General features: G+C 34.9%; 2 protein-coding genes across 4 annotated transcripts in view; one reads left to right on the plus strand and one right to left on the minus strand.

The window, feature by feature from the left end:
- Nucleotides 1-10,635, plus strand: part of OSTN (osteocrin) — a 34,668-nt gene extending 24,033 nt beyond the window's left edge. Inside the window, exons 4-5 of the mRNA XM_006200959.4 lie at nucleotides 6,847-6,943; nucleotides 10,440-10,635. Of these exons, the coding sequence (XP_006201021.1) occupies nucleotides 6,847-6,931 (85 nt within the window). The 3' untranslated portion in view covers nucleotides 6,932-6,943; nucleotides 10,440-10,635. The remainder of the gene's footprint in view (nucleotides 1-6,846; nucleotides 6,944-10,439) is intronic.
- A 3,532-nt stretch (nucleotides 10,636-14,167) lies between these two features.
- UTS2B (urotensin 2B) overlaps nucleotides 14,168-23,415 on the minus strand; it is a 40,754-nt gene continuing 31,506 nt past the window's right edge. For all 3 annotated transcript variants that reach the window (XM_072962792.1, XM_072962800.1, XM_072962796.1), the window contains exons 5-8: nucleotides 22,895-22,975; nucleotides 21,622-21,659; nucleotides 20,290-20,380; nucleotides 14,168-14,371 (exon numbers count right to left, since the gene is read on the minus strand). In XM_072962792.1, coding sequence (XP_072818893.1) covers nucleotides 14,346-14,371; nucleotides 20,290-20,380; nucleotides 21,622-21,659; nucleotides 22,895-22,975 — 236 coding nt within the window. In that variant the 3' untranslated portion in view covers nucleotides 14,168-14,345. The remainder of the gene's footprint in view (nucleotides 14,372-20,289; nucleotides 20,381-21,621; nucleotides 21,660-22,894; nucleotides 22,976-23,415) is intronic.

Below are 23,415 nucleotides of genomic sequence, written 5' to 3' on the forward strand. Positions count from 1 at the left end.
GAACGACTACTCTCTCTTTTTTTTTTTTTTTTCTTTTTGTCCCTCAGCTTTTCTGGGCCACAGCCAAAAGCTGAGATAGAAAGAACCCCATTTTAACATTCTGGTACAGTTTTTTTAATCCCTATAATGTCCTAAGAAAATATTATCCTCATTTTATTGGTATACTTTCACAGATATAAAATAATAACCCTGAGATAACCTAGCTTGAACACCAACGACTTTCCACTTAAATAAGCTGCTTATGTAAAGAAATTAAAGTTATGTGTGAAGAAGGCACTTGTCCAAGGTCAGTAACAGTGAGATTCACTTAGAATGCATGCATTAAAGAAATCGTTTTGGAAAAACCATACAAATGATGTATGTGTTTCTATCCAAAGCCAGACACAAAAGTTCAGGCTAAAGTTGAGAGTGACAATTCCAGCTTTAATTTGTCAGATACGATTGCCCTTCTCGATGACAGGGCCAAAGATTAAAGGTTAAAAATCCTAGCACTTCACCTCTCTAATTCATCAGGAAGCCGTGCCCCAGACCAAGGCCATCCTAGGTATCTCACGATTGCTATTTCTTTTCCAGTTCTTAACTGTTAACTCCCAAAGGAAGTAGTTCAAAAATGGGTTTCATTTCAGAGTGGAAACCACAGAACAAGGATTCAGAGTGTGGTGCCCTATTTCCATGTTTTCTTCCTCATATTTGAAAAGCCTGGCTATGCTCTAGGAAATGCCTTGAGCATTGATCTCGGGCCATTTCTCCCAATAACTACTCTCTACTGCTTGCCTCTTTCCACCCCATCTCAACTTCACAGAAAGACACAGTTGCTTTACCTTTTCCCCTCTACCCTAACTCGTATATGAAGGTTTAAAACTTTCTCCCAAAAGAGGTAATACTTGATTCTTTATATGGACTTTGAAATGTACATTACCCACTCCCCCCCCAAAAGAAAATTCTAGAAGACATTTTTTGTGTAAATTCATTTTCTGGATAGAACTTTCAAGTGTCATTAGCCTCTCAAAGAGGTTCATGAGCCAAGCAAGTGAAAATCCTTTCTGGCTAATCCAACAGCCCTACAGTAGTTTCCAAATCAAGCATGCCTGGGTACTTTACAGTAAATCCTTTCAATCTCATTATTTGATTTCAGTGCTCCTGGTTTATTTCTGAATGCGTGTGATATCACTTAAAAAAGCAACAAATCCAAAAAATTATAGATCTTTATGGAGAAAATTATAAAAAATATAAGGAAACATTAAAGATAACTTAAATAACTGATCATGGATGGCAGGGTTCAGTATTATAAAGATTTCAATTTTCTCCAAATTTATTTATACCTTAACTTCAATACAATTCCAGGTAAAATTGCAAAAGGATTTTCCATGAAACTTGACAAGCTGAATCTAAAATTTATGAATAATTAGCTACAGATACAGAGAAAAACGGAAGAAAGGAACATGACCACTATGTCACCCCATAAATAAAAAATAATTTCAAAAGGATTAAAAATGCAAATGTGAAAGGCAAAACTTCAAAAAGATTTTAGGACAACATGAAAGAGTATTTTCATAACATTATAGAGATGATTTAATAAACAAAATGTAAAAATGTTGATAAATTTTAAGACAACATTAAAGATTTTCATAAAAGACACAATAAAAAAGATTAACCATAAATGGAAAAATATATTTGCTTATAACTGACAAAGTCTAATACTCAGAGTATAAGAAACACTCCTACAAATCAATATTTAAAAGAAAAACAAACCAATAGAAAAACAGACAACAGACTTAAACAGGTACTTCCAAAAGAAGAAACCTAAGTGGCCAATAATTGAAGGAAAAGATGTGCAACTTCATTAGTATTTGTAGAGAGCAAACTAAGACCACAATGAGATACAATAACAAATGCATTAGTCTGGCAAAATTAAAGGTTCACAATGCACGGGTTAGCATAGATTTGAAACAGTAAGAACTGTCGTACACTGCTCTGGATGTGTAAATGGATATAACAACTTTGGAAAACAGTCTGGCACTAGGTAATAAAATGAACTATAGGCAGAGTGAGCAACTTACTTCTAAAAGTATACCAGAGAGGAATCCTTAAACGTGCATTACAGACACGTGTAAGAAATGTTTTAGTTGAACAGTACGTAAGAATAATAACAATAAGGAAATGCCTCAAATTCCCTTTCACAGTAAAACACAGTAATGAGCCTTTGTATGTTCACACAGTGAATTACTTTACAACATAAGTAAAATAAAAGAACTGCATCTACACATGTCAACATGGACAAATCTCAAAACACATAATATTTGCTGAAAAAAGTCAAAGAATTCACACATAACTTCTTCCAAATAAAATTCTAAGATCATCTAAACTAACCAAGAATACGTAAGGATTATAAAGAAAAACCAAGGGAGATATTGAATCAAAATTCATCTTACAGATTACATCTGGGACTAAGCCATGAAGGATTATAAAGAAAAACCAAGGGAGATATTAAATCAAAATTCATCTTACAGATTACATCTGGGACTAAGCCATGAGAGGGAGTCAATCTGGGAGGAGGAACACTGAGGACTTCTAAAGCACTGGTGATATTTATTTCTTAACTTGGTGCTACCAATAGGGATGTTCATTTTATTTTTTCAACTGCACACAGATAAATTTATAGGCTCTTGTCTGTGTGAGGTGATTCTATACAAAAAGTTTAAATCCAAGTTTTCTGATAGTTTTTTAGAATGTCAAACACCTTTAGAAACTGAATTATCAAAGAATATAAATTTGAAAGAAAATCTTATTTGGCTCAAGAAGTCTGTATTTTAGCGTGAAGTTCAAAGTTATATTTACAATAATCCATCTTCCTTACACTACTTTGATAGACATTCTGTATCCTTAAACTACTTTCAGAATATTGTAGAAAGGAAAAGGTGGATTGTTTTAAATGGATGCATTATGTAAGCCGTGTTATACCGTTATTTTGTCACAAGAGGGACTAGATAGTCAGAAAGTACAGTTTTCCCTCTTGGTCTTAAGAGTATTTTCCTATGTTAACATTTATATTTTACATACTGTGTCAGTGTATGTGTTACATACATTTCGTATCAGCAAGAAATGTTAAATACTGTTTTGCCATTTGGCTTCTGAATAGGTGGAAACTATATAAAAACTATTTAACTTACTGAGCTATTGTTGTTTTTTGGTAAGTAGGAGAAATAAATAGAATCAAAGTCAACCATCTCCTGGTTTCTAATACTTTTTTTTATCAAATCTGGGGGAAAAAAGGAAAGGAAAGAACAGGGAATCAGGGAAGAAGGAAGAAAAAAGAAGGGGTTAGTTTTGTTTTTCACCATACCACAGCTCCCTCTCCTTTACTTGAGCAGGAAAAGTAGATTAATTGTAGTAATGAAAAAAAATGTTATTTTCATTTATTTTAAAGTCACTTTTGAAAAAAATACATTGGTAGTATGGACTAATAAATGTTCTGTTCTAATTTATAATGATGTATGGGACTATCAGACTCCTCTTTAAAAAAGTGAAAGGATTATTTTTTGTGGCGCCCTTCATTCTGCAGATGCTTTGGGAGGTCAGCTCACACGTGGGGCACTACTTTTTTCCCAGCTGCCAAGTCCTCTTCTCACCAGTCCTTTAAACATCTGGAAGGGCTGGTTTCTCACTTCCTCTTCCTGTTTGTCTGGGACTTTCCTTGAGCACTATTCTCCAACCTCAGGCAGCTTCTGCCTTACCCCTTCCCTAGACTTATAATGGGAGTAGTCCGTGAAGGAATTTAAGGTTTCAAGGAATAAAAATCCCATCAGTTTAATTTGAGGGGGGGGTTATTAGCTACATAACACTTAAACATCAGCCCTAAATCATACAACTATATATATTTTTTATTGCTATGGTAATAAATTACCACAAACTTCTGGACTGGAAACAACACAAACTGGTTATCTTACAGTTGTGTAGGTCAGAAGTCCAGTGTATCTTCACCGGTCACCACGTATCATTCTGTCCAACCTCGACGTGACTGATTGCCAACCAGTGGGTGGCCCCTAAGGCTCCTCTGTGTGCTGCTCTGGGCTGTCTCTTTCAGCTGGTCTACCAGCAAGGCACAGAGGAAGTCAGGGGGTAGGTGGGCTGTGCCCCTTCTTGGAGGCTCTAGGAGAGAATTTATTTCCTGCTCATTTAAGTTGGCAGAATTCCGTTCCTTTTGGTTATAGGACAGAGGTCCCCATTTTCTTTTGAGAACAACCAGGGGCCACAGAGTTCTTTGGTTTGTGGCTCTCTCCTGCGCCTTCCAGACCAGCAACCTGGTGGGTTAAGGTCTCAGACTGCAGCTCTCTGACAGACTCTTCTTCAGTTGTCCTCCACTTCTAAGGACTAGACAGGGCCTTCCAGATAATCTTGGATAATCTTCTCATCTCAAGGTTTTTATTAATCCCATCTGCAAAGTCCCTTTTGCTAAGCAAGGTGACATATTTGCAGATTCTGTGGATTGTGACACAGACATCCTTTACAGCAGCAGAGGTGGGGGGGACCATTACTGTGACCACAGGAAAACAACTGCTTAAGTAAAGAGTCTATAAATTTACTTATGTGAATAAAAATAATTTAAAAATATAAAGAAGACATTTTTTCAACAGTCGTTATTTATAATTACATCAGAAGACCTACAGCACAACTCACATGCATGGTTTCCTATTTCTCTTGACAATTAATTTTGGGCTAATTTTACAGATATTTCCCAGTTGATTATCAAATTGAAAAAATATGTAGTTACTTTATCAAGAAATCCAGAAGTGCAAACAATAGGCACCACTTAAGAGGGTGTGTTTTTCAGAAATTTGAAGAGTAGAATATGGATGGGTTAAAGATAAGTACTAAGTATTTTTTCCCCAGATTTTCCCCTGTTGATCAAACTGCTGTCTAAGAGACAGTCTTATAAGATCACGCATCCGATGCTGTCTGCACTGACTAGCAAAACTAAGGGCCAGCCTAGAAAGGAAGATAGATGTGAATCAGCAGAAAAGAAGGCTACATTAGATTAAAAACAAATAATATGACTCTATTTCTATAATATCACTTGAGGGTAAGCTCCCCATCAGGTTCAATGCCTATTTTTTATCATCCTTCTATACACAGCACTAAGTACAGTACTTAGCATATTGAAAGCATTACATAAATATTAATTGCTTTCAAATTAACTGTTTTAATTAGAATTAAACAACATTTACAAAATTTTCTATGTGCAAGATACAGTAATAAAAACCTCTCATTTTCATTGTTCTTTATCCCCTTCAGAGTTTTTAAAATAAATTATTTACCTAATAGTGATATGAGAAAAATTGAAAAATTTTGCCTTAAGTTAAAAACCAGGCATCAAGAAAAATGAGAGGATTTTTTCTTCTACTATTTTTATAAAATCATTGCCAATATTACAGTACTTACTTACAGGCTTTTGAAAGCAAAGACTATTTCTGACGTATTGATCCCAAGACGACCACAAAAGGAAATTTATACATAGCAGTTACATAGTAAATGATACTATAAAAAAATCATAGATATTGTAGTTTTCATTCATTTTTAGTGTTTAAATCATGTAGTATATATTGACAATATAAAACAAGTAAGTAGAAAAAACTAAAGAAGCTGCTGAAAATGTTCTGAAACAAACCTTGTTTAATCTTTTAAAATGTTGAATATTGACTAAGGTGTCTTATAAGGTGATTAGCCTTTCGTCACTGAGATTTTCAAATGATGTGCTGGTCAAAAATTGAAGCAGAAATTCTAATATTTTGTGGGAGAATAACCTTTAAGACTCTTTCCTATTCCAGAAGTATTTAACTGCTGGTAGTGTTCTGTGCTTGATTTTGGGTCCTTATTGTGCTTATAATCTGTACATATATAATAATATTCACTTATAAAATATTTGTCCTCTTTTTACATGTATATTATACCAATAAAAAGCCTAACAAATCTGTAAGTCAACTGCCATCAGCTGTGAGACAAGTCACTAACACAGGCTCTTTTAGCTTCTCTCAGTTTCTATCTTCACTTAGACGACTGAAAACTTCTTTTAATTCCAAGGTCAGTGAACATTATGCACTCAAAGTTCTGGGACCTTTCCTGCTAAATTTCTTAGCACCAAGTGATGACAACAACAAATCAAGCTAAAATGTTTCTTTTGAAAGAAATAATTTATGGAATATACAAACCGTAAGGCCTCCTGAAGGAATTTTTTAAACTTTATTTTAATAATGAAATATTTTTTCCCAAGCAATATTTGACGCAGAGCATGTATAACAAACGTAGACCATCACAGACAGACAAAGCTCCTCTAGGTAAAATCTGAGTGAAGACATGAGAGGCCCACTTACTCCACATTCAGTCTTGGCATCAGTACTTTCCTCCCCCACCACCACCCTTCCAAAGAAGAACCATTCTGAGAAAGGGGTTGGGAAAACCACTGACCTAGTATAACCTTCCTCAGTTAACAGAGGAAAACACCAAAATCTTAAAAAGAGAAAAGGACTTACCCAAACTAAACACTCGGCAAGTTGGTATGCCGGTAAGACCTGGCTTTTCATCTGGGCAACTTGATTTTGGATAAGTTATTTAATTTCTCTAAGCTTTGGTATCCTCAGAAGTAAAACAGAGGTAGTCAGACCTACTTCAACAGACGTTGAAAAGATATGAGCTAGTGTCTGACACAGAGCGGGTGCTGATGAATGAAAGCTCTCACAGTTATTTCAACCCTGGTAGAAAGCCACTAGATATATATGAAATAAAAGTGTGAAAGTAATGATTGATGACTTGGAATTTAGCTTAAAAATGTTATTTTTGGCTCGTTTTTAGGAAAGTAGTAGATAATCCAAAAAGGCGATTTGGTATCCCCGTGGATCGGATTGGCAGAAACCGACTTTCAAATTCCAGAGGCTAACAGATTGCAATTGTGAGTACAATTTGAAGTGACAATCCATGCAGGCTTTGATTAACATCTCACAATGGGCCGATTGACCCATCTTGGTTTGTAAGTCCCCCTTTTGATTTCTTAGCTTATGAATTCTCTATTTCAAACATTACTGTATTCAATCAGTATACTGATGCTAAATAATTTAAATGATATTAAAAAAAACAATATCTTAGATCTACTTCACCCTAATAAAAAGACTTAAGAATTCTCACAGACTCCTATATAATTATTGAATATTAATACCCAAAAAAGATTGCAATTCTAATTAACAATAAATCACCTTCATAAATATATATTCACATGTAACCATACCTCTGTCATGAAGAAGACACATCCTAGTGACACATATCATTTTGTTGCCAATAACTACATTACTAGAATATAGTACCATGGAACATAGGAGAGAGAATGATGTAGAAGAAAGAGTATTCGCCATGGAATCAGGACACGTAATCCGAATCCTGGTTCTGACATTCATTATCTTGTTCCCATCAAGGCACCTTATTTCTTTACAGCTTGTACATTTAGATGATAACATAAAGATTTTGTGAGGATTAAACTAGATGCTTGTACTAGTCCTAGGATGTATTGGACACACAAGTGGTAATACCTTATATTACAGTCCTGAAAATTCACTCTGTGCTGACCCCAAAACTTAGTGCTATACATACATTGTTTCATTTAGTCCTCGTGTTCCATAAAGTAAAAACTATTACTATTTCAGTATCTTGAGAAGTAGTACAGTATAAGGGTGTAAGTAGATCAGGCTTTGTGGGTCAAATTCCAGGTCATCTATCTGTCAGCTGTGGCAACTTGTTTAAATTCTGAAAACCCCTTTCATAAAATGAGGATAGTAATAATTTCTACCACATTGCATTGTCCTGAGGACCAATGAGTTCATATACATTAATCACTTAGAATAGTGCCTGACATGTGTTAAGTACTCAATAACTATTATTCTTATTATGCAAATAAGTGGAAAGCTTAGATAATTATCTCACAGTGTCACATAGCCAGTAAGTGATACAGGTAGCATTCAACTCCAGAAGGCTTAAATCCTTAGCCTATATTTTAAACAATATATGTAATCACAAATATTTTATGTTCTAAACACTAAATATTTGTTGGGTGTAAAATCTAGGCAATGTATTTTCTCCCGGTAGGGCTTATGGAAGATGTAACCTTCCTCCCAGACAGATAAGACAACCCGTAACTGCTTTAACAACTTCAGGCTACAGAGAGAAAACTCTGCTTTCTGGTTTTCTCAGGATAATCCTCAGACACTGACGATACAGAGGTCCCAGAAGCGTTACATGAGCCTTGTCCCTCTTTGAATTTAAATCATGCCACTTTTTTCTCCTTATCGAATACTCTAAACCACAGTGAAAAGTCAGCATTTTTGTCAGCTTTCTCATTCTCAGACTGACTTGGTTAAAATAATTGTCTTTTTTTTCCTCTGTAGAGTCTTTGATCAATGAGGTGATGAAGTTACTGAATGTCCATAAATACAGGAGGACTTACTGAACTTAGCCAATAACACTGCCTTTTGAATAGCACCATCTTCAAAACACTCCTTGAACTCCTTATATCTAGAGCTATACCAAGTATGGTCCCTCTTCAGGGTTGTTAAAGATCACCACATTGTATCTGAATAGGAACTAAGCGCTGTTAAAAATCAAATCTCTCCTTGACATCAGGGCCACTGTCCTGTAGTTTCTTTCTGTATTAATAACATCATGACACTAAGTTAAAATAATTAAGTTCAATTGGTTTCCACATGTATCCTTCCACCTTTGTAACCCTAGTATTTATTACCATTTTAGTATTTCTGAATTCAACCAAAACAGGTTATGATTTTTAAAAAATCATACAAGAAATTCATTTTTCCTATAAACTTTTATGTGAAGTTTTAGAGAGTAAAAACTCCAGAAAGCTACTAAATTATGAAAAAGGAGCTGAATTTAATGTTTCCTGAATCACTGTTGAGTGAAATCCAAGTTAGGATATTATCTCCTTCACTTAACAGATTTTTTTTTCTTTTGAAGTATAGTCAGTTACAATGTGTAAATTTCTGGTGTATAGCACAATGTCCCTGTCAGGCATATATACACACACATACTCATATTCATATTCTTTTTCATGAAAAGTTATTACAAGATAGTGAATGCAGTTCCCTAACAGACTTTTAAAAGTGTCATGACAGTCACTGTCCTTACTATTAAAATCTCAAGCTAGTAATATCACGAAAGAATAGGCTTAGAAAAGAACTTCACATCATGTGCTTTCTAATTCCCTTTTGTCAGTCATTGTGGGCTCACTTGCTCAACTATTGTTTCTTTTCACTATTTCCTGCCACCATCACCAAGATTTCTCAGACACTTTCTGACTTCTTCATGTGAAATTTCATGTTTTATATTAAATAAACTATAAAGGCCATAAAAACATATTCTTAACTTCCTTTCAACTTTTCAAAATTCTTTTTTGGTATATTATTTCTTGTTATCACAATATTCCTTTGAATTAAACAGGAGGCATAATATGTCCATCATTTAATAGATAACTTGAGTCATTAAATAACTTTCACATAATCATGCAGCTAAATCATTAGAGATTCAAGAATGTAAAGTCTCATTTAATCTAAATCTTTCTTTAAAAACAAAGTGAGGACACTGGGGCTATGAAAGAACACTGATTTGTCCCCAATTTTGTGAACTCTCGGACAGAGCAAGATCTAGGACCCACTCTCTCTGGACTTCTAGGCCAGCATTTTCTTCCTGACCGTTCGTAAGGTTAGGTGCTAAATTGTCATTGCTGGATGCTGACTTCACTGCTAATCGATTTCTAAAACAAACAGAAACAGTATCTCAGATTTTATGAAGATCTTTATTTCACTTCTGTGGGAGGTAATAAATACCCTTTTGGAGCAGTTTTATTTGTGGGTTTTCACCTTCTGGGTTTCACTGTAAGTCTTCACACTAAAAGTGAAACTGGCACTAATTATGGAAGTTTTTCTTGGTTTGAGGTCAAGTCTAGATGCAGCTGCTGTGTCTTACTGAGTTTCCAGAACAAATACTGATCTCTTTTCCCCATAGGTATTTTGAGAAGAAAGATAAACTGATTTTAATACAGTGTCCTCCTCCAACCATTCATATATTGAGCCAAAGTTTTGAATTTTTAATAAGCTTCAGTTCTAAGATTGAAAACTCAAAAGAAATAGAGATACCTGAAGAAAGGAAGTGTGGGTTCAGCATAAGCACCTAGCTGTTACATTAAAAATACCCTTTTTTAATGAATTTTGATCCAAAATTATCATATTGCATTATTGTCTCTACAATAAAAAAATACCACCTACATAAAAGCTACAATGAAACCTCATGTAATTAGAGTTTTAGCTCTTCTCTCCTGAAGTTGATGGATTTCCCCTTATTTACAGAGTTCTCAGTAGCTTTAACAATTTCAACTTTCATTTTTGCAGACTCAACTTCCTTGGGGGAAATGTCACAGAAACAAGGAAGATGCTTCAGTGAAGGTCTTCGTACTCCTTATTGATTAAATTTTTAAGAAAACTTCTGTAATCCTTTCCAGAGCTTGAACTTCAGTTTATCATATCACAGTATTGTTATAGTTTCAATTAAATTATGCAGATAATTTCAGTGCATAGATATTTTAAAAATATATATTTTAATCATTCATAAATGATTGCTTGGCCCCAAAACTTAACTTTTCTAAGAAACAATCAAAAAACACAATACAGTGAAATGCTTTCTATATTCATTTACCATTTACATATATACAGTTGAAGAATAGTAGCTGAAGAGTGATTTCCTTCTGTAAAATTTAGGCATAATCCATTTGTTTATTATTGGGAAACGAGGAAAGACAATGTTGCATATTCTCTCTTGAATACCTTCACTTCTCTCTTATCCTTTGTCTGTGAGCCTCTTGGGTAATGATTGTGAAATTAGGCTTCTCTTATATTCAAATTTCAATCAGGTTGAACCAAATGAAACACAGTCCCAGTTCCAGAAATAAGAGAAAACAGGTCTCTGAGCAAGACAAAAATAGCGGTAATGAAGCCCATAAACTTTACTCTGCAAATGAACTGAGAAACATTGCAGGTGAGAACACACAGACTTGGAATTAGGAAGTGAAGGATATTACTCACTTGCCAAGCTTGGCTATCTCGCATCTCATAACAGCTTTCCATTTCTCTAAATTATAACTTATAGTTAATTATGAGCAGCAATGGCTGATTGTGAGGAGAACAACTACACACAGAAGTAACAGATGAAAGTGTAGAGGAAGTCAAAGAATCACCAAGTGGGAAACCACCAGAGCAGCTGGGGCCAGTTAGGTTCACCCAACTGTAGCACCGTATGTTTTAGCGCATTGCAATAAGCAGTCCTTTTGATGTTAATCACTCAGCCAAGAATCCATTTAATCTGTTTCATATACTGTGTTTAATAAAGCAGTGAAGAATATAATATATTTAAGAATGATTTCTTTAAAATGATTCAAATTGTTTTTAATTGGCCTATCAAAGCATAAGGTTTGATATTCTGGAAAGCTCTGTTCTTGGTAAAAGCTGTGCTGTTGTTGTAATTTAGGAGCATAAGCCCATTGTGTGTTGGATGTGCTTTCAAAACATAAAGACAACTTATTCCTTGGACCAGAGATTTAGCAGAAGTTAGCAGAAGTTTAAAAATCCTTTGGAAATACTTCTTTAAACCCCAGTAATCACTGTCAAATGGACCTGATATTTTGGGAGTAAGAAGTTTGGCCAGTAGGTTTACTTTAGCCTAAAAGGTAAGAGTGTTAATGAGAGGTTATATTCATACTAGAAGAAGAGGAGAGAAATGGGTAGCTGTTGACCTTAATTAAAAATGAATTCATATAAGATCCAAAGAATAAATTAACTCAGACATAGAAATGAATATGTATACTTAGAATACAGAGAGGTTTTGTGACATAACTTCTTCATTTGGGGGAAGTTGCTGCTGAAAATCTTTAAATTTAAGTTTAGGAAGAAACAGAAAGTGAATGATTAAGAGGCCACAGCAAAGAGAAATGAATTTTGAGAAAGCTAGCCGATTCTGTTTTTCATAAACTTGCATTCGAAAGTTAGCAGTGGCACATAGACAAATATTCTGCAGGGCCCACTATTTGGAAGAATTATGTAAGTCACCATTTTCTTGTCCAGCTTTCCAAACTTTCTGATGAATTATAGAAATATGTCCTCTTCTTTGGAAGCTCTTCCTTTGCTTTCTCTCCCCTTTGGATACTTCTTAGCTGCTAATCCAACTGGATGCTGCTGCTTCATGCTCTGACAAGAGGTATTAAAACCTACTTTAGCTTCAAAAGTTCTCATGGTAGAGATTTAAAGTTAAATGAAACAAATTGATTTCCCATCTTCTTTACATTCTTAAATTCAAAACTACACCTATGGCATCCAGTGTAATTAAAGAACTCTCAATATATTCATGTATACTCTATTCTAATGTGTAATGCATTTGTCTCATCACATCGAAACAAGACATCCATGAAGAAAAGAAGAAAAGTGGTTTCTCCACCTACAACTATTTTATTTCACATTGTAACTTTTACCACTACTTTATACAGAGCAGAAAATAAGTCAGTGGTATGCTAGTTTAAAATAGGGCATTCTTTTAACGTAGCAGCAAATGAAGGCATAATTTCTGTTAAGAACATGATGAGTCATGTCATCTATTTGTCCGATGTACATTGCTAAATCCAGCTATACTTTATTGAGAAGTCAGCAGCTTGAAGGGACTTTTCATTTAGTTTCAAAGAAATATATCACCTTTTATTTCTCTTTGTTCCTGTGTGAACCTTCTGTGGGCAAACTGTGAAGATAGATTTCTGAGTTCTGGCATTAATTATATAACCAGTTTTTTAACAGGGGATGTTAATTCCTGGCTATACACACAAAAAATATCTAGCAATTTCTACATTTCATTGACAGATATCCTTAGGGAATTAAACTTTTTAAAGCAAATTGTTAAAAGATAACTGAATGGGTTCTTCTAAAAGGTAGAAGTATCAAACGCTTCTTTGAATGGCATTACCCCTAAAGTTTAAAAATGCTTGAATGTTGTTCAACTGCTCCAAAGTTAATAAACACGAGATGTTGAAAGCAGGGGTTTTGTCTTTCTTTATCATAATATGTTTGTGTTCACAACAGATGTAAATACACGGGAATATTCAGGGGTTACTGAGAGACTAATATTTACGTACACTTAAGCAGCTCCTAATAAGTATATTTAAATCACTACAGGCATACTACTCAACTTGGTCTGTTTTATATATTTTTAATATTTTTTTTTTAGTTTAAGCAATATTGTCCATTCTGTCTCATGAGATAATTTTACCTTTAAGCACTACACAACTAACATCAAGGAGATAAACTGTGTTTTCCCCATACTGCAACGGAAGGGAATACCTGCAGACTCATCTGGCCAGCTTTTCTAATCATGGACATTCTTTCATTATAAAGTTACTTCAACAATGTTTCTGTGGCAGCACAGGTAGCAAACAAAAGTGAATTTGGATTCCCAGCCTTGAATTGACTGAATAAAGTTTGTTCAGATGTAAGCAAGGGTGGTTTGATGCATAGATCTGAAAAATAAAAAAAAAAAGAATCAAGAAAAATCCAGTGGGTTTTTGTTTTGTTTTGTTTGATGTGTTTTAGCACACTGAGTCTAGTCTCTCAAAGACAATGCTGAGAGTCTCAAATAATTTTTGATGTCGTGGAAGAGGCAGAGATGAGAATTAAGGAACCCAAAGGCAAATTGTTCTGTAAGAAAGTTTTTCTATTCTGAGACATCTAATACTACTTTCTCCTAGAGTCCAATACACAATGTATTTTCTGCTCCCTAGTAATGTATTCATTTGGTTGTTGTCATCTCAGTGACACTTGTCCTAATTAACAGAAAAGAGATAGTAGCCAGCATAATCATAAAAAAGAGAAAGGATAATGATGCATATTTGCCACATAAATTGAGACGACAGAATTTATTTTAATTTTCCAAGATGCTTTTTAAAATATTTTAATTGGTAACCCAACAGCCTTGTCATCACCAGACAAAACTATATGTAGACAATGAATTAATGAAAAGCATACAATAGATACAGAGCTCTCAACATTAACTCTACAAAGCCATTCTGATAGTCCCACGCCATTCAAAAGTGCAACTGATTTGTCATTATTATTCACAGCATAAACTTTAAGCATATACTATGCAGGAGAAATTCTGCCACAGTTTCTTCATGCTTGAAATAGTTATAATCTTTAAGTAGTAGAGTGAATAGATATACATCTTTCTCTAATGTTCCTGTCTTTTTTGCATCCAGAGAAAAAATTTTAGACACAGTATTTCCAAAAGCAAGCTAAAAAAGAAATAAAACAAATTCTTTATTAGAAATATATTTGATGAAACATTACATTTCAATAAAATAGCTTATGTATGTCTAAGTACAAGAGAGAGAATTTTCTAAAGCACGTTCAATATGAGAGTTATCCACTTCATGTGGATTTTTAAATTCATTAAAATTAAATAAAAATTGAAAATACAGCCTTTCCATCATACTAGCCAGCTTTCAAGGGCTCAGTGCTGACTAGTAGCCAATGACTACCATAACGGACAGTGCAGTTTAGAGAATGGTCACATCATTAGAGAAAGTTCTGTTGGACAGCACTATTCTGCATTACAGCTCAGAGAATATAGCACCTTATTAGATGCGCCCCTCTACTTTATAGTTGGGGTAACTAAAGTCCCAAAGAGGGTGTCACATAAGCAAAATCAGTGATAAATATGTTTTTATGTATTGGAGAAAAAAAGAAGGAAGGAATTTAAAGTTCACTTGCAAACCACCAAATGATAGTTATGTAATCTGATTGTCACACTGAGTCTTCAAATTCTGATCATAAAGTGATGCTTCAGAAAAATCAAACCAATTCTAATAGCATTTTAATCTTCAAATGCATGCATGAGTTGTTTTAAATCTTCTGTAGCTTGTTCCCAATCAATTGTCTGAATTTCAGTAGCTTCATCCAATTAATTACAAAATTCTCTAATTTTCTCCAATCTAAATGGTTTATAAAATTAAGACCTTGGGGATATGGGTCTTCAATTCACTGCTGATCAATGAGATGCACAATAAAAATGAAGTGGAAAACTCATAGTACAGTTAAGACCTTCTGTGATATATAAATGATAAATGATAGGCTTTCATATATATATATATATATATATATATATATATATATATATGGCTTCCTGCCCAAGCTTCTAACTCTACTCACTCTGCCATTCTGCAAACTGTGACCCTAGTGCTTATCACCACATATACACACAGTGTTAGGACAGCACTCAGAGTCTACTTTTCATTTCTAAAAGAGACAGAGGTTTCTTTAAACAAAACCACATTCAAATCCTATGAAAGCAGAAGTTTATTTTCAAACATTAAGAGCTTAGCCCTCTAATCCAGTCTTCTTTTTTTTAGTATATTTTGGAAAGTCCCTTTCTATCCATTTGGATATCTTTGAGTATCTCAATCTGAAGGAAAATATAAATCTACACAAATCCAAGGTTTACACCACAAAAGCAGGTCAATTAAGTATGCACGAAAATATAGTTCAGAAAATTTTCTGGACCAGCTGAGTGGAACTGTCATGAACGGTATCACCAATAGGGCCAACTCCTCAAGACTTATCTACCGTTTGTCATTTATGTGAGGGAAAACCCTAACCAGCATTCTGTTGTCCCAGAATGTCTATCTGATTCACTCTTGTAATCCCTGTTTTTAGCATGATGCTAGGTGTCAGACAGCTACATTTTTAAAGGATGGAAGAATTTATCAGGTGCCTATCAACTATACATTAAATGATTAAACAAGTTATAATACTTCACAGCACGTGTAAGACACTATTGCTTTATGCTGAGTCTCTGGGTCTTTTGCACCTTCATACATTGTTATTCATGGTAGATTGCTTCTAGTTATAGCAATAAAAACCCCACTTCAGATATGATGTGGCTTGTTTTCATGACCTAACCTAGGGTTCTAATTCATGTTTATCACCATAAATACTTTGTTCCTACTACATACGTATATGTTTTAATATCTCCTTGCTTAAAAACAAACACAAAGCTTCCTTGACTCCCTCAAGCTACTCTAGCTAATATCCCAATTGTTACTACCCTTTAGCACAAAATTCCTCAAAAGAGTTGTCTGTTGTTAGTCATTCCTGTTGTTTTATCATGTTCCCTTTAACCAAAAGTCTATCAAATAATTTGTATCAAGGCCATCAAAACCCTTTCTATTGCTGTTCACATGAAAAGTCTCTGTTCTGATCTTATTGGACCTATCACAGCTTCAGGAACAGCTGAACTGTCTTCCTGGAAACCGATTTTTAATTTGATTTCTGAAGCACTTTTTTCTTTGTCATCTTTTTCCTTGGTAGCTGGTCCACTCAAACTCCTTTGCTGATTCTGTCTCATCTGCCCAATCTCTACCCTTGGAGTGACCTGGAACTTGGCCTTGGATGTCTTCTGTTTTATATCTAGAGTGATTCCCTAGATACTGTCATCACGATACCAAGGAACACTGATATGCAGATAACTGTCAAATTTAGTTCTCCAATCTGGACTGCTTCCCTAAACTCCAAATCTATATATTCAATGGTTTACTCAAATCACTACTGGGAAGATTTTGCTGTACCTGACGTAACAAGTTCAAAATATCTGTGGTTGAGGTAGGACTCTCCAGTGGTTCCTTGTGTTCCTCAATGTTTCCCAGGTGCTTCCCCAAAAGTCACATTGAGATTATGTGCCTAATTTTGGCAGTTGTGTATATTTACCTCCATGTCTCTCCTATCCTGCTACAAGGACACAGGGTGCAGACACATAGTGAAGGAAAATAATCAAGTACATAGGCTTCATGTAAACACAAAATAAATCACAAAGCAACCTACATCACTGAGATTGGAAGGTTGTTTTGTTAATGTAGTTTACCTATGTATTCCAAAATTCACATGGATAACTTGAAGCAGGGTGTTACTCTAAGAAGAACCTAAGTTATGACCCAGTCTCAGCAACTGGTCAATGGCAGACAAGGAAATTGGTATCACAGGCTGGAAAAACAAAGAGCCATTTTATGAAGCAGCAAAGTAGTTGGTAAACTGACATCTGCAACAGTTCAGATTCAGACTGTGTTCCTCTTGAACTTCTAGAAGGAGAAGTGAGAAAATAGAATATTGGACATATTTTAAGGTTGCTCTTAAATACTTTCAGCAATGCATTGCAATAAATCAATGAGCTTAGGAAGAAAGTGGTGTCTTTGCAAACAAATAAAAAGGGAATATACTTCAGAAATACAAGATCTTGAAATATTGAGAGAGCTGTTTCTAGATCCCAAAACTATAAAATGGGATTTAAAATGACTCTCAGTGACAGAGGCCAGGTAAATACCAAGAATAAGGAACTCAGGGCAAAATCAGATTGTGTGTAGTTTTCAAGATGCATTCCAGACATCTTCAAGGCAACTAAGATGGAAGTGAGAATGCAAAATAGTTAAACTTGGATTTTTTTTTTAAAAAAAAGCATGTTTAGCAAATACTTGAGAAGCTTACTAAATTTTTACAAGTGCATCATTGCCAAAGAAACCATAAACCCTGAAATAAAAGATGTCTGACAATTTAAGACAAAATAAACGTTGGGCCTCCAACTTTGAGGGAGTGAAGAGGAGATCTGAGAAAACTGCACAATCCTCCAGAAGGGAATATTCCTCAAGAACCACATAAGATGTATCCAGAGATGAAAACGAAAAGGCCAAAAAAGCAAAAACCTCAGACAGGGTGGAGCTAGAGGAAACAGTACAATGGGCAGAGGACTCCTCCTACACACTAGTAGGTTCTAATCAAGAAATCTTTCTCCATCTCCTGGGTAGGAGACATTTATGGTATTTTCCCAGTGGGATTTCAGAATGGCTGGAGATCAGCATTCATGGCTCTTGTTCTTGTCCTTTATGAATAAGATTTTGGAGAAACAAATTAATGATTGTGGTTAGCCTGCCCTTATTCCTTGGCCAATTATTGAATTTGTCCTTCTAGTTAACAAGTCTGAAGAGGAGCCATGTTGTGCTTGGTAAAGATTAGTAAGTGTCTCATGGAGAGCCTGTTCTTTTTTCTGGGTGCAGCAATGAAGAGGGTCTGGGGTTGTCTCTAATGGGAATCATTGGTTGAGTACAGCCTATGTGGTTAAGAAACGATCAAAGGATTGGCTGTGGTTGAAGCAGTACTCCTCAAGTACTATAAGTACTTTCCAACGTTTATTAGCCTGTCTGGCTAATATATTGGTGGCAGCCCAAGATATTAATTGCAGGCAACAGACTTCAGTATAAGTGATGCCTGTCATCATATGGAGTCCTGAACTGAGGCAATTGCAAGATAGGATGCATCTCTACTCCTCTCCTGGGTCTTGGTCACCTTGGAGGCAGTCAAGTATAGCAACGATCTAGATAATAGAGCCACAAAATAGAAGAGGGTTGTACTAGATGCACTGCACTTTACGTTTGGGTTTTATTATACTAGGCCTCTGAGATTTGAATTAAAATTGGTAACACATCATGGCCTACACAATACTAACTATGGAAAGGTTGAACAAGTCTCTGCTTCAGCTCTTTCCCACCACCAAACTCTTCCACCATGACCTTTCTTCTCCATCTTTCTGTGGCTCAATAAACAGATACTACCCTTTTTTGCCTGGCTGCTGTGGAAAAAAACTTGGGGTCATTTTTGACACCTTTCTCTTTTTCCCTTTTTTTTTTTTAACAGCCCACATATAACCCTACAACAAATTTTGTTGGCTTTTGTTCAAAATATATCCAGAATCAGATCCCTTTTTTAACAATTCTCTACTGCCGCTCTAATTCAAGCTACCACAATTTATTATCTGGACCATTAAATTAGCCTCATTAACAGTCTCTCTGCTTTCATCATTGCCCCTCTCTTAAAGTATATTTGCCACAAAGCATGGTTCTGTTAAAACTCATTTCATATTTCTCATTTGCTCAAAGCTTTCTGATGACTTCCCATAAGGTAGCTAGTAAGAGTGAAAGTCCTTAAAAAGGCTGCAGGTTCTCTCCCTTCCGCCTTCCAATTCATTGTCTACCAATCTCTCCTTTGGGCTCACTACTGAAGTCCCTTAGCAGCTGGGTTATTTTCAGCATACAGTTTAACCCCTCTGAGAAGTAATTTTCTCATCTATAAAACAGGCATAGTAATAGCTATCTTATGGTGTTTCTGATGAGAGTAAAATAATAATTATTGGAATAATAACCAAAACAATTACAAAAAAAAAAGTTAGGTTCACATAGTACTTGCTATATGCCAGACATGATTCTGAATGCCTTTAACATAAAATACCCCCCAGCAATCTCATAAAGATAATTATTATTATTTGCATTGGGGGGCAAAGAAAATGAGGCACAGGAAGTCAGATAATTGTCCAAGTTCCCACAGGTAGGACGGGTCCGTGTTAGGATTTAAACCCAGGCAGTCCAGCCATAGAGTCTACATGTGCGACCGTGACATTTCGAGATACTGAAATATAAAAAGTCAGGTATATGCTAAGTGTCTAAATAATGCCAGTTCATCCTCTTCCATTATAAAGATTGGTTTTTACCGAAGTGAAAGACAAATCTGGGAGGAAGAGGACAAGCAAGCAAGAATGAATTAAAAGTACCTTAGGGAATCTCATATCACCCCAGGAATGGAGAAACATACATACCTTTTTTTTCAACTATAAGAACTAATTCAGCAAGAAACAAGAATTTTCCAGGAAATGTTATAAAAAGCTAGAGGAATCCAAAAGATGAATCTTTCTAAAATTAAATATTATAAATCAAAATTTGGATTAAGTGTGATTGCAATGAGGGTACTCCTTACTTCAATGAAGATGCTCTGAAATTCTGAATGGACTTAAACCTTGGTTATTTCTATTTGTGACCCTCTCAGCCCCAGCGTTTAAACAAAATAGCAAGAGTAGGACATAGGTTTTAAAATAGTAAGGGCCTACCTTACTTAACTCTGGAAGGTATGACCTTGCTACCCAGTGTTGTCAAATTCACGGAACTCAGATACATTCAAATGAGAACATTTTCATTGGAATCTTCTTAAAAAATATGAACCTTGATCTTGATCATCACCATAGGATTAAGAAATGTCAACTTAATCTCTTCCCTTTCAGAAATAATTGCAAAAGTTATATTTTAGAAGTCAATTTTAAATCTTTGAAGTGAAAGTTTACCTCGTTTATTAGAATGAGAAGACAGATCATCTATAGCATAGGATAGCTCAGCATCTTTTACTTCCATGAGCTGCTGTTTTAGCTTTTCCAGCTGTTAAAAATCAAATATGAAAATTAGTCTTTAATGGTAGCAATGTTGTTTTCTATCGAAGGAGAAGAAAGATGGATCAAATAAAGGAAAAGAGAAGAAAAGAGGAAAGAGAGAAAATGAACAGAAAACAAAGAGTAATAAAAAATAAACAAAAAGAATTAAATTTTAAAAATAAAGGGAAATTTGCACTTAGAGACTGGTTGGAAAAGGTCAATGACTCAACAGGAGATCAGAAACAAACAGGTGTATGTCAAGTCTGGTCAGGTCTGGGTGTTCATGAACAGGAAGCCTAAACACAGCCTGTGTAGCCAAGCTATGGTGAGCGGTCTTTTCCAAGGAGCTCCAAGGAGTTACGTGAGTGTTTGGATTTCCTGAAATATTTGTCCTTTCTAGCAGGAAAGGAGAAGTATTTTGAAGCCTTAGGGTTTCTACGCAGAGTTTAAGCCATGTTAATTTTTAACCAGCTCTCTGAGTGCCAAAACCCTGAAAGTTGAACTCTACCAAAATAGAATTCATCCTGAGCTACGGCAGGTGTCTGTGTCCTAGCTGCTGGGAGTGACGGGGCATAATTCCCTCTCACAAACCGCCACACAGTTTGTGTAATAATGGATGCGCATGCAATTGTGTTTGAAAGAGTTAAGAAATCTAATCCAATGATTTTCCAATTTTCTTCATAGCAGGGTGTCGGGGGATAAGGTTGCGAGGGGACTCCCTGCACAGAAACCAACTGCAGGTCAAGAAGGCACTCCTGGCCTCCCCAAACTAGCTGCTTCAAGCAGAACAGCTCCACTTTTGGGTTTTATTTACTGGGACCCCCATAGAATTTTGTTTGGAAAAAAGTACTTCCACTTTTAAAAAATAATAATAGCTTTTGAAAAATCATCAATCTAGCTACAGTCTTCCATTTTACAGACAAAAGAGGTTTAGGTCTAGAGAATTTTCATTCTAATTTTAATGCTAACCATGGTCTCATAGTTAAGCAATTGGAGAACTGAGCCTGGAATCCAAATTTCTAGACATTTTATCCTACGATCACGTCAGCTATAGTTTTTTTTCTTTTTCTGTTTTTCTTTTTTTTAATGGAATTTGATTACTTTTTTCCTAGTGAATTATTTCACTTTTTCTCTAGCAGGAATAAAGCTGTACAATACAGTACTAGTAATTTTTTAAACTATTGCATTAAAAGAAATTGCCACATAGTTATTATTAAAATTGAAATTTTAAGTATTTCACATTCTCACCTGGTTGAGTTCTTCCAATTTGTTAGCCAGTTCTGCATCTGCAAGATACATTTGTCATATAAAAAAGGTACATTGCAAGTAATATTTAATTCACTTCACGTCACACATTCAGAAAGATAAAGGTCTTTTTAATATAATTTGAGATCACCCACCTGTCTCTAACATAAAGCCCCAAACATTTGTTCAATGCCTCTAATATTGAAATGTAATCAGTAATATAATGACAAAATAATTCATTTCTGTCCATAAGCACAAAGTTTTCTAAAAGAGACCGTAGTTCTAACAAAGACTACTATTCAGAAATAAACTATTTTACTGACATGTGGAAATTCTCATGAAACAATATTAAGTGAAAAAAAAGCAGGCCATAAATTTTATCTATATAATTCAATCAAGAAGGAAATTCCCCAAAATATTAACAATAACCCATTCTAGGTTTTACAATTTGAGTAAAAATTTTTCTTTTTATAATTTTGTTTATTTTTTTCAATGAAAATATCTTATTTCTAACTTTCAAATCCTGTATTTTACAGTATTTAGTAAAGCATTGTTTTAACTGGTACACTGTCCTGTGAATAGACAATTTTTTTAGAACAGATGTCTTCTGAGAGGGTACCACATTGTCATATTTTCTGTTAGGTTAGAGTTGCTAACTTTCTGACAATATTTGTCACTTCTTAGAGGCCAGTCTGATGCCTAACTGTAAATCAGTTTTTTCTGTTCTTCAAAGAAGAAGCAAAAAAAAGCTCAGTTGGTGTAGCCTACATTTCCCAATGGTTTCTACTCCAACCGTTTCCCAAATTTAGAAGACTTGATTGCAAAAAGTGCTAACTTGACTGCCACAAAACCACAGTAAGTTTGAGAAGTTTTTAGTGGAAACCTGTGAGCAGATTTGAAGCTTTGAGTAGTACTCTTAAAGCATTTAGTAAAAGAAAACATTAACTGTCCCAGTGGGGAGTTGGACAGATGAGAGGAAAATATAAGTAAAGATAACCATTTTATAACTAGATGGTTAGCTATCTCTTTAGGGCCCTCTAATTGAACAAAATAGCATTTCAATATTTTTTAATAACGCCATTGATTTTAGCATGAATATAAAATAAGAAAAACACTGATGCCTTCAATGCAGCATTAAAATTAGTAGTCATTATTTTATTTAATGTAATTTAACAAAGGACAGGTCATTGTTTCTCGGCCTTTTGGCTAAGGTAAAGTGTAGAAAGAACAGGTCAGAAGATAAAATAAATAAAGTTTGACTTTATTCTTAACTCACCAATGTTGGAAGCTCTTTGGAAATCAAAATTGTTAGTTAGTAGAGCCAGCAAGAGATCTTCATGATTTGTGTCTTCTTTATCTGGAAACAATTTATTCCCCGTAAATAATCACCCTCATGTAATGAAAGCTCAATTTTCAATCTGTGTCACTGGAAGTGTTTCTAATTAAATAGGTTCTGTAGGTAACTGTCAATATGTATTCTCATCATTAAAAGGGGTGTGGAGAGACGTGTAATCCAAGAAGATGGGCTGTTTTAAAAAAATCACTGAGTGTGTCTCTGAACACTCCAAGAGAAATTGTGAGAGAGAGAGGGAGGCAGAGACAGAGAATATGCCTGGAAGGTTATAGCTTAAATTTTACCTATAATCATTTCTGGGCAGTAGAATTGCAGGTAAATTTTACTTTTGGGGTTTTTTTGGGTTTTTTTTTCAATCTGTGTATTTTTTTTTTCTTCTACTGTGTTTAACATAAGAAATATCAATTAAAATCAGCTTTTAAAAGAAAAATAACACTTGATGT

The sequence above is a fragment of the Vicugna pacos genome, chromosome 1 (genome assembly GCF_048564905.1).
Source record: "Vicugna pacos chromosome 1, VicPac4, whole genome shotgun sequence".
In the NCBI taxonomy this organism is placed as follows: Eukaryota; Metazoa; Chordata; class Mammalia; order Artiodactyla; family Camelidae; genus Vicugna; species Vicugna pacos.